Below are 12,401 nucleotides of genomic sequence, written 5' to 3' on the forward strand. Positions count from 1 at the left end.
ATATCTTAATTCAAAACAACATTTTTAGAACACCGATTATAAAAACAGGGACAAAATATGTAGTTAAGATTCTACAGTCTTAATTCTACTCCTATATCCCCACCCAGAAACCCTCTTACATCTACTTGTCCTACTTCATATAATTTCCAGTATGGGCTACAAAGTAGGGTTACCATACGTCCGGATTTTCCCGGACATGTCCGGCTTTTGGGGGCTCAAATCCCCGTCCGGGGGGAAATCCCCAAAAGCCGGGCATGTCCGGGAAAATCGGGAGGGCTGGGTGGTGCTCGGCCGGGGCCGGCGGTGCGGGGCCGGGGGCATGGTGCCAGGCCGGGAACTAGGGGCGCAGTGCCGGGCGCGGGGCCGGACGGGGAGCCGGGGGTGCGGGGCCGGGCCGGGGTCCGGGCTGGGAGCCGGTCAGCCGGGCCGGCGGGGAGCCGGTCAGCCGGGCCGGCGGACCCGCGGGGAGCCCGGGGGTGCGCCGGGCCGCCGGGGGCCGGCAGTGCTGGGCGGGCCGGGGGTGGTCGGCCGGGGCCGCGCCTCCTCCCCCCCACACCGCCCTTACCTGCTTCAGGCTTCCCGCGAATCAAATGTTCGCGGGAAGCAGGGGAGGGGGCGGAGACTTTGGGGATGGGGCGGGGTTTGGGCGGGGCCGGGGGCCGTGGAGTGTCCTCCATTTGGAGGCAGAGAATATGGTAACCCTACTACAAAGCACCATAAACCAACCAACCATTAACCACAAGTAGCCTACAGTCTAATTGTAGATCACCTTTCAATTCACTTCCTCTTTATACATCAGGGAAATACAACCTAGATGGAGTTATTATAAGATGGGGGCATAACTACTCTCTGGGAACAGTGTTCCAACCAGTTATCAGAGGCTCAGTGTCAAGCTGGAAGGGCATATTAAGTGAGGTCCCGCAGGGATCAGTTCTGGATCCAGTTCGGTTCAATATCTTAATCAATTATTTAGATAATGTCAGAGAGTACACAAAGTTTGCAGACAAAACCAAGCTGGGAGAGGTTGCAAGTACTTTGGAGGATAGGATTAAAATTCAAAATGATCTGGACAACCTGGAAAAATGGTCTGAAGTAAATAGGATGAAATTCAATAAGGACAAATGTGAAGTACTCCACTTAGGAAAAAACAATCAATTGCACATATGCAAAATGGGAAAAGACTGCCTAGGAAGGAGTACTGCAAAAAGGGATCTGGGAGTCTTAATGGGTTACAATTGTAATACTGTTGCAAAAAAAGCAAACATCATTCTGGGATGTATTAGCAAGAGTATTGTAATCAAGACACAAGAAGTAATTCTTCCACTGTACTCTGTGCAGATTAGGCCTCAGTTCTGGGAACCACATTTCAGGAAAGATGTCGACAAATTGGATAAATTCCAGAGAAGAGCAACAAAAATGATTAAAGGTCTAGGAAAACATGACCTATGAGGGAAGATTAAACAAACCCAGTGTTTTCAGTCTAGAGAAGAAGTCTGAGGGGGGACATAACAGTTTTCAAGAGGGAGAAAAATTGTTCTCAGTAACCTCCGAGGATAGGACAAAAAGACTATAGGCTTAAATTGCAGCAAGGGCGGTATAGGCTGGACATTAGGACAAATTTCCTATCAGAGTGATTAAACACTGGAATAAATTGTCGAGGGTGGTTGTGGAATCTCTGTCATTGGATATTTTTAAGAGCAGGTCAGACATCTGTCAGGGATGGTCTAGGTAATGCTTGGTCCTGCTTTGAGTGCAGGGGACTGGATTAGAAGACCTCTTGAGGTCTCTTCCAGTCCTATGATCAAAGAGAGCAACATCTTACTTCATATTCTCCATAGACAGTTCAGATAGTTGACCATCCCTCATATCAATTTTTCTCTATGGTCAATAGAGCACAAGGATATTACATCTGATTTGTAATAGACAGAGTACAGCTTACTATACAAACCTTACTTGCCATATACATGTAATAGTATGTGGAATGCCACTTCTGCAACATTTTTCCTTACTTTCCCCTTATCTTGTGAAAGCCTCTCCCACTGATGCTGTGCTGCCAAGGGGCTGGGATGGGAAGAAAGAAGCCTCAGAATCCATCTAGAGGCATAGGACCCCCTTGTGGACAGACACTACCTTTATTGGATCTTACAAGATCTGAAACTGATCCCTGCTTCTTCCACAGGAGGAACTGTGGCAAATTCCCCATGCAGGGTTTCCCACATAGGTGATAGTTTGGGATAATGCTTAACAGAATAGAGGAAAGCAGTAGATATGTTAGTCACAAATCTGCCTCAGCTACATCTGTGCAACTCCCATGGAATTCAATAGGGGTTGCACAGTTTTATTTGAGGGCAGATTTAGACCAGTTATCCAGGATTCAAATTCTTCTTACCACATAAAATACAATGTATATCAAACAATAGAAAAGACATTTAAAATGCATTTATACCCACTGTAAATCACAAAAAGTAATTATTTCCCCACTACATTACTAGCTTTTTCTTTCAAATCCACTACTAGGTGTCAATAACTCACATCAATACTCATATATAATGATCTAACAGCTTGTCTACTGACTTGAGTCAGTATTTGAATGGGTTTGCGTCTCAATGCTTTCATGCATTCAAAATTAGGATCTTTGCCGACACAAGCCTTTACTCTCTCTCTTAAATTCTGAGTCTGAGATAAAGTGATATTGATTCACAAAATGAAAATTTATCTAGTTTTGACTCTGATTGTGGAAATGCCTATTCTTATTCTCCGCCAGAGCACAGTATTTTCATTTTCTTCTAAGCTACTAATATTGTATTTCTCGGTTTCTTTTATATTTGTTTACAGGTTCCAAAGGCTGCATGGAAAAGTGACTTTACATATTTGCAATAGATAACTGTGAAGGCCATGAGGAGAACCAAATCCTGAGCTATTATAAGTCAGTGTAGTATGGCCTTCACAAGCTTCAGGTAGTGAGAGTTATAGCAATGTAATCTAGATGTGCCGAGTGCACGGATTGTATTCGTTAGGTCAACATATGAGAAGCAGGGGCAAAGTCTGAATTTGGGAAGTAAGCTGAATCCTCAGAGGCTTTTTCTGTCACTAATGTGTACAATACCATATTGTGAGTGAAGGTAAAATTTCATTATTCATTATGATTATTAATTAGTGAATTAAGTGCTATCGAAAAGGTCAGGACACACATTCATTAATGGCAGCATAAATTTCCTCACAGTGCCCCACTAATATGTCTCAACCTTGGAAAGCAATTGCTATCAGGGGGTGGCAACAGAAGGGATCATCCAGTTTTCATTAAAGATTAGTCTAAACTAAAGCCAACCTGTGGCAAATTTTGAGGAAAGGATTCCAAATGTGCTGGTGGTGTTTTGTTTTCTTAATGTATATAGTTATCCTTTAGAAACTGGAGTGAGGCAACCAATTTATATCATGGGCCTTTGAACACCCAATAGATTTTAATAACTTTTCATTCATAGAAACCTACATTGAACCTGAATTTGTGACAGAGATTGGGAAAAAAAAAAAAAAAAAAAAAAACAACTTTCTATTAGCTGCTTCTCTCCAAATTCATTATTAATGGCTTACTTAATGCCCCCCATGGAATTTGGAGGCAGTCCAGTGTTGTTGCTGGAGGCTCCAGGACTAAGCCTTCCTCTCAGGCTATCAGAAGAGTTCTTCCACAGCTGTGGAAATACTCCAGGAATTGATCATCATCATGATCAAGACGACTTGATATAATGTATGAAATTAGCCTTAACACAATATATGCCTAAATCTCCCTTCAGAGAAAGATTTCAATTTATATTCTGGTCATTTAACAGAATTTGGGGAGAAGCTGTTAACAGAAAGAAAGTTATGAGGTAAGAAATTTCTCATTCTGTTGTACAGCTTCTCTCCTCATTCATTGCTAATGGGAATTAGCAAGCAGTGAATCCCAGAAGTGTGTGTGGGGGGGGGGGAAGGATAAAGCAGAGTTTAATTATAGTAGAATAATAGGCAGGGGGAAAATGGTTATTAACTTGTTCTGTAACTGTTGTTCTTCAGATGTAGTGCTGACAAGTCCAGACAAAGGATTGCTCTGTGATATCAAGTTGGGAAGTAGAGGAAGGGTGATCAGTGAATGTATTGACAATCTGAACAGTTCCAGAAACCAGTACTGTCTTGGCCATGCTGGTGCAAGGAGAATCATGTAAACTGAGTCTTGCTTGAGCGTCATTAAAGTTCTTGAAATCAGTGGAGGGTAGACAAAATGAAGACCTACAGACTATTGGATGATGAACATGTCAGCTGTAGAGCCTGGACTGATCCCTGCTTTTGTGCAATACTTCTGACACTTTTTGTAGCAAGCAGATCTACATGAGGCTGACCCCAATTCTGGAATTCCTAAGAGCCGCAGATCTCTTCAGAGACAAGTCATGGTCTGATGAAAACTGCTTAGTTGGTCTGTATGAGCATTCAAAAGACCTGGTAGATGAACTGTTTTCCGGGACACCTGATATTGTATACACCATTCCCAAAGAAGTTGCACTTCTTGACATAAAAGAGTTTTGATCTTTTTTCTCTTGTCTGTTTATGTTTCTTTGACAGGGTAATAAGGAATGAATTACCAGTGAATGAGGAGAGAAGCTGTACAACAGAATAAGAAATTTCTTACCTCATAACTTTCTGTTAGCAGCTTCTCCCCAAATTCAACCCAAATTCTGTTAAATAACCAGAATATAAATTGAAATGATAGGAGGGGAAGCAGTAGATGTTGTATATCTTGACTTGAGTAAGGCTTTTGATACAGTCTCACAGCCTTCCAATTAAAAAAAAAAACAAACAAACAAAAAAACACACTAGGGAAATACAACCTAGATGGAGCTATTATAAGGTGGGTGCATAACTGGTTGGAAAACCATTCCCAGAGAGTAACCATCAGTAGTTCACAGTCAAGCTGGAAGGGCATATTGAGTGAGGTGCCACAGGAATCAGTTCTGGGTCTAGTTCGGTTCAATATCTTCATCAATTATTTAGATAATGGCATAGAGAGTACACTTATAAAGTTGTGGACAATGCCAAGTTGGGAGGAGTTGCAAGAATTTTGGAGGATGGGATTAAAATTCAAAATGATCTGGACAACCTGGAGAAATGGAGTGAAGAAGATAGCATGAAATTCAACAAGGATAAATGGAAAGTACTCCACTTAGGAAGGAACAATCAGTTGCACACAGACAAAATGGGAAATGACTGCTTAGGAAGGAGTACTGCAGAAAGTGATCTAGGGGTCACAGTGGATCATAAGCCAAATATGAGTCAACTATAATACTGTTGCAAAAAAAGCAAACATTCTGGGATGTATTAGTAGGAGTGTTGTAAGCAAGACACAAAAAGTATTTCTTCTACTATACTTCATGCTGATTAGTCCTCTACTGGGAGTAGTGTATCCAATTCTGGTGGCAACATTTCAGGAAAGATGTGGACAAATTGGAGAAAGTCCAGAGAAGAGCAACAAAAATGATTGAATGTCTAGAAAACATGACCTACGAGGGAAGATAGAAAACATTGGGGGTTTTTTTTAGTCTGGAGAAGAGAAGATTGAGGGGGGACATGATAGTTTTCACAAGGAGGGAGAAAGATAGTTCTCATTGACCTCTGAGGATAGGACAAGAGGCAATGAGCTTAAAATTGCAGCAAGGGTGGTTTAGGTTGGACATTAGGAAAAACTTCCTGTCAGGTTGGTTAAGCACTGGAATAAATTGCCCAGGGAGGCTGTGGAATCTCCATCATTGGAGATTTTTATGAGCAGGTTAGACAAACACCTGTCAGAGATGGTCTAGATAATACTTAGTCGTGCTATGAATGCAGGGGACTGGACTAGATGACCTCTTGAGGTCCTGTCAAATCCTATGATTCTATGTAAAAAATGGTGGTGATATTGTTGATGACTTTAACAACCTTGTCCTGTCAGATCAAGACAAGACAAATTGCTCACAGTTCCAACATGTTTATATGTAGAAGAGACTCTTTCTGAGACCATAATGCTTGAATCTGATGTAGGAAGTTCACACCTCAACCCAGTTCGGAGGCATCCATTATCTTCAGAGTTGGTTGAAGAGATACAAACGGAAGGCCCTTGCAAGCCTCAGAAGGGTTTAACCATCAAGAAAAGGGACATCAGAACTCAATCATATCTATGCTTTGTGTAAAGATCCACAAGTCTAGAAGGAAAGGTTACTCACCCAGTGCAGCAACTGTAGTTCTTCAAGGTGTGTGTTCCTATGGGTTCTCCACTTCAGGTGTGCAAGAGTCCCATGCACCTTCAACTGGAGATTTTCATTAGCAGTTTCCATTCAACCTGCTCTTACGCCCTACACATCTTTGTGGCCCAAGTATTGTCTGTGAGCTGGGTTTATGGAAATGTGTCTTGTAAGTCAAGGGCTGAAAATCAATCCCCTCAGTCTAATGAAGGAATTATTGCTGCCAGAGTCACCATCCTGAATTTTTGACACTTCACAAATTTGTTTAGGAGTCTTAGATCTAAAAATCAGTATCCACCCTCCATTTTTCTTTGGAAAGAGGAACTAATTTGAGTAGAAACCCTTCCCCGTGTAGAGCTGGGACAGGCTCCATTACTCCTAAACAAAGGAGGTAGTTTATGTCCACTCTTAGTCTGAGCTCATGAGAAGGGTTCCTAAAGAAAGGGGGGGGGGGGTATATGAATCTCCAAAACTCATTTGTCTGTGATAATTCACTCCCATGTGTGTCAGAATGGGGAGATGGGAAAACGGTTGTAGCTGGCAGGCTAAAGAATGGGGAGGCTTCAAATCCACAACCGTCCCTTCAAAACTGATATTTTGAAGCTGGTTGTGTACTTGAACCATATGGGTTTGTGTTTCTCTTCCACTGGAACCTATGCTTCTTTCTCCGGGGTTTGATGGGTCTCTGGTAGCCAGAGAAATGTATCAGAGGAAACCTGCTGATGTATCATAGGAGATGTATGAGGTTGTTCATCAGGGTGACACTCTGACTGCTCAGGTGATTGTGACCTTTGCCTTGAATTAGATGAAGTTGGAGTTCTATAGCTCTGATGAAGAGTCCAAGGGTACCAGTACAGCCACATCTTTGCCCATAAGGAAATTGCATGGCTGCCCAAGGAGAAGGAAACCAGGAGCAGAGGAAGGTTCATAATAATTACAAGTTGACTGCTGCAGTCTGGTTTGAGAATGAACCTCTGATGAGAGATAGGCAGGTGAGGAAGAAGGAGATCCCTCCAAACTTGCCCCAGAAGCTGAAGAAAATACATATTTTTCTGAATAAGGACTTTGAGGAGTCTTCATTAAGTGAGTTTCAGACCCGAAAGTTAGAAGTTCAATAGACGGTATTTATGATTCACCTATATACAGTTCCAATAATGGATTTTCAGCATAAGCCACTAGAGGTGATTTTGGATGATCAGATACAACTAAATCTGATGGTATGGTGAATGAAGGACCTGAAATAACTGGTACCGAAGCTGGAGCTGTAGAACTTATCAGTACATGCAGCATTAAAAAGAAAAAAAGAGACCTGGAGGCAGCATCCTTGACCTTAAATGGCACCTGGGCACTTGGTATTGAACCCATGCGCCCTGATGGACCATGTACAGTAGATGGTACCATAACATTCAGAGGTGGTACTGAAGCCTCAAAACTATCAGAAGATTCTCTCTTTAACAGTTCTGAGCTCTTAGAAGCCCTGAATCATATGACTAAGGGCACTTTTCTATGCCTTGAAGTTCCTTTTGAAGCTTAAGGTGATCTTGCCTTCTTTTTCCTTGAAGGACCAGGAGAATGAAACCTGTAGCTCTTTTCAGCCAAATATCTTCTAACAACCACAGGAGCACTTCTTGTTGAGGGAATACTGGAGACCGGTCTGAATGACCAGGATCGGAATCTGGTCTCATGGATCTGCCCAGGAGATACATCCTGATTTTAATCTCCCAGGTCATTTGAAACCACTGGCCAAAAGAACAGCAGATTGCACATTTACTAGGAATATGCCACTTATCTAGACAGTAAAGACACTTTTCATGTGGCTGGTATAGCAACAATACATGAACGTCATGTTTTGAAACAGGGAGATTTAGGAGCCAACATAGCTGCTTATCATCCAGTACCAATACCTAACTGAATGTTAAAACTAATACTAAAAGTAGTAACAAAAGACCTACTCTAAAGCGAATTGACAAAAAACACACAACACTCTTTACAAGAGACTGAGCTACCCAAGTTTAAAACATAGATAAGTGCGCTTAAATTTGCCATTATGGCTAAAAAGTTATAAAATGCTCTCTTGACAAACACTCCTAATGTACAATTGGTATTTTAATGATCAGCACATGAAGAGCAACAATGTAAGCAAAAGAAAGGTACCAGATTGTAGTAGAGTTCTTGCTATAAGGAGTACAAAGAAAAAAGTGAGAATCTAGTGAAAAATTGCCAGAGATGATTTTAAAAAACTTTTATTATTCTCTGTATCGACCCATTTTTCACCAATCCACCACAAAAAATTCAAACTGTGCTCATAGTTTATATTCTATGTTTCATTTGGTGCCATTTCAAATGAGACTTTTACAAAATAGGTAGTTAAAGCTCCTGTTAAAACTGAATTCTTAAATGTAACCTTAACTATGGTGCTGTGCAACATAATGAAAACAAAACCATATAAAATATTGTCACCTTACATCCTTGATATTCACAATAGTTGATATTCACAATAGAGGGTTGCTTTATTTACTCTTACCCTCATCCCTTCAAACCGTGACAATGCTCTTAATGGTCTCAAAGCTCGGAGAGTCCTAAGAGATTTCATGGCTCCTATTTTGGAATTTCCAAGTAACTTATCTATGAGGGTTATTAAAGAGACCTGAATGAAGACACAAAGTAAAAGTCCAAAATATTAGCGCAATCCTACCGTCCTCTTCTCCTCTTCTTTTGTTTTAACTCTTGTTTAAAAAATAAATCTTACCAGTGGAAGTGTGAATAAACAGCCTGTATAGCACAAGTAGAAATGCATCTTAAATGGACACTGACAATTAAATAACAGGTGAAATCTTGGTCCCATTGAAATTAATAGTAAAATACCCACTCTCTTTAGTGGTGCCAAGATTTCACCCAATACATTTTAACAAAACAAATGTATTTATCTGAGTTATTAACGCTACCTGAGATTATTAAAGATGGAGGAATTTTTGAATCCAACATTTTAAAAAGTGATTTTCATTGCCCAAATTCAGACAACTTGAAGAGTCCTGATTTTTAAATGATAGGTGCTCAGCACTTTCTAAAAATCAGTTCCCCTTCAAGGTACATCCAAAAAAGAAGAGTGAACATTTTGTTGCTGTATCCAGTTCACAGAATTGTTCAAATGCAATACTTACATCTACAATAAGAAAATCAAGCCAACACCAGGCATTGGTGAAATACTTCCTGAAGCCATAAGCCAGCCATTTCAGAAACATTTCCAAGACAAAGATATAAGTGAAGACTTGATCAAGAAATTCCAACATGGTTTTAATGTTTTTTCTGTTTTGAAGATGAATATCTTCAAATGCCTGGAATAATGAAGATTAAAATATTCCACTGAAACTCTGTAGATTGGGATTATATTTAATGTGCTGAGATGAGAGATGTATGCACTTTTCATTATGAAACCCCAAACCACATGAAACTTGGAGGCTCATCCTGCAAACAGTTACAAAACAGCTTAACTTTGCACATAACAATAGTCCCAATGAAGGTGATCATTACAGCTGGCTAAAAATACAGAATTTGTTTTCCATGATTTTGGAAAAAAGTTTTTTTGTTTCACAGAATAGAATCCAGAAAACGTTTCATTTGAGAAAATGCCAAAATGCTTTCGACATTTTTTGATCTAGAACAGCAAATGTCCTACTGTTCATGTTTATTCATATTTTCACTGCATCATTCAGGGATGGAGGTGAGGCAGGTAAGATGGGGAGGGTGAGTGGAGGAGAGAAGGGATCCCTTCAGCATTCCCTAAGTTGCTGCCAACCTCTGTCATACTGGAGTACTTCATTGTGGTGGCACAGCAACTGGATGTAGCTCCCTATCACCACTGTGACAGTGACTCCCTAGAAGCGAGAGAGGGAGTTGGGGACCACCTTTGTGGTCCCACCTGAGATGGCAGCATCCAGAGTTGCTGCTCTTCCCAACATCGGGCTAGCAACCTAGTACTCACTCTCTTGCAAGTGCAGCTTACACCACATTAACCAGCTCCTACTTTGGAGGAGTGGGACCAGGCATAGTATGCCTGTGAGCAGTACTCAGAAGAAACAGCAGTTGCAGGGGGACTGGGAACATGCACTTTCAGCACAGGAGCTACCAATCGAGGCCTGAGGACACCACCAGGCTCAGCTAGAGGAGCAGAGGGAGGAGTTCATTTGAGGGCAGGCTGAGGCCACCGCCCTGATTCTCGGCACAATGTTGTAAAAAATTTTGGGTTCCCTAAAATTATTTTTTTTGGAGAAAACAAGTTTTGCCAAACATTTTTTCAACCAGCTCTAGTGACAATAATGAAAAGAACATATTAGATACTGTGGAAGAGCTACAAAATATTATCATATGCAAGGAACAATCCTGGCTCCATATATATATATATATATATATATATATATATATAGAGTCAATCTTCATTAAAGTTGTATTTTGTGACACAAAAATCTGTTTGTGGCAGACAAAGTGGTTACAAGCGGTGAGATGGGGGATGAGAAAAATGTAAAGATGGGTGGTGGAAATGCCAACTCTGATATCTCTTATGCTTCCTCAAATCCTGCATCAGCATAAATAAGTCCTCTAAGTATCAAAGCTGAAAGGACTTGGTATGTGGTCATTGTTTTAATGATGAAATAATCTTACAAGTTGTTGTTTGTTTCAAGAAGGGAACAGCAGGTTCTTATTTAGAATTGTGTATGCATTTCAGCTCTAGGAACCTTCCTGGAGAGCTGACATGATTCTTCACTTAGGGAAGAACATCAAAGAAATCAGGATCTTGGAAGCAGAATTTTGAGAGAGATCAGCAGCAGATGTAAAGCTGAGGAACATCACATGGAACATGTGGAAGTTTGGGAGTTCCATCACCTGTCTCTGAAAATCCTAATACAAGTATAAACAGGTGTCCCTGTTACAAATATAGGCCTGTTCTGCACTAACACGGTAAGTTGATCTAAATTATGCTAGTTAAGTTATGTAAGAAACATAATTTAAGTCAACATAGCTCTCCCATCGACATAGCTTCAACCTTTCGGCAGGGCTGGTGCAACCATTTAGGTGACCTAGGCAGTCACCTAGAGTGCTAGGATTTGGGGGGCCCCCATTTTCTTCGGCAGGGACTGAGGCAGCCTGATTTTCGGCCGCCCCGGTCGCCGCCGGCATTTAGGCGGAGGGAACTGGGGCAGTGGAGCGCGCAGAGGGCTCCCTGCAGTGGGGGGGGAGGGGGGACAGCACGCAGGGGAACTGCCCGCCCCAGCTCACCCCTGCCCCCTCCTCGAGCATGCCGTGGCTGCTTCACTTTGGCGCCACAAGCCTGGGAGGCGGGAGAAGTGAAGCAGCGATGGCGTGCTCGGGGAGGAGGCGGGGCAGGGGTGAGCTGCGGTGGGGGGGATGCCTCAGGGTGGAGGCTGGAGAGCTGCCCTGGGGGGGGGGTGCCTCAGGGCAGAGGGGGGGAGCTGCCAAGGGGGGAAGGAGGCGCGCGCAAGGTGGAAGTTTTGCCTGGGGCACAAAACTTCCTTCCACCGGCCCTGCCTTTCGGGGAGATGTAGTACTGAAGTAGACGGGAGAGTGCTCTTGCATCGACTTATCACCTCTGCATCAGACCAGCTAAATTGATGCCTGCTGCATCACTCACAGCAACACTGAAGTATCCCATAGGTGAAGACAACCCCATAGACTCAGTCAACTACAGACCTAGATGACTATCACAAAGTTTCATTACAGGCCTAGAAATTTCCTGGATACAATCTGTGAAACAAACAGTCAAATTCTGAGGTGAGTCTAAGAAAATGTAATCCTAGAGAGAAACTAAGTTAGTTAAACCTACGTAAGGCCCCTCAATATGTAAGTTACACAAACTTAGACTCACACTAAACTCAGACTTGCACCAATTTACCAACTTGTAGCTTACAGTCACCCACACACATACATGCATCACTTCTGTCCCAAAGAATTTTATTTTTGGTGGATTCTAGGGGAATAATATCTTTTCATATAGGCACAAAATTCTGCAGTATTGTTGTAGCCATGTTGGTCTTAGGATATTAGAGAGACAAGGTGAATGAGGCAATATCTTTTATTGGACCAACTTATGTTGGTGAAAGAGACTGTCACAGAGTCAGGTCTATCCCCCCAGCCTGTCAC

General features: G+C 42.0%; 1 protein-coding gene across 2 annotated transcripts in view; it reads right to left on the reverse strand.

The window, feature by feature from the left end:
- Positions 1 to 12,401, reverse strand: part of LOC128833204 (sodium channel protein type 5 subunit alpha-like) — an 81,124-nt gene that overhangs the window by 14,827 nt on the left and 53,896 nt on the right. For both annotated transcript variants that reach the window (XM_054021229.1, XM_054021228.1), the window contains 2 exons: positions 9,407 to 9,580; positions 8,770 to 8,892 (listed from right to left, as the gene is read on the reverse strand). In XM_054021229.1, the coding sequence (XP_053877204.1) occupies positions 8,770 to 8,892; positions 9,407 to 9,580 (297 nt within the window). The remainder of the gene's footprint in view (positions 1 to 8,769; positions 8,893 to 9,406; positions 9,581 to 12,401) is intronic.

Source organism: Malaclemys terrapin, chromosome 2 (genome assembly GCF_027887155.1).
Source record: "Malaclemys terrapin pileata isolate rMalTer1 chromosome 2, rMalTer1.hap1, whole genome shotgun sequence".
In the NCBI taxonomy this organism is placed as follows: Eukaryota; Metazoa; Chordata; order Testudines; family Emydidae; genus Malaclemys; species Malaclemys terrapin.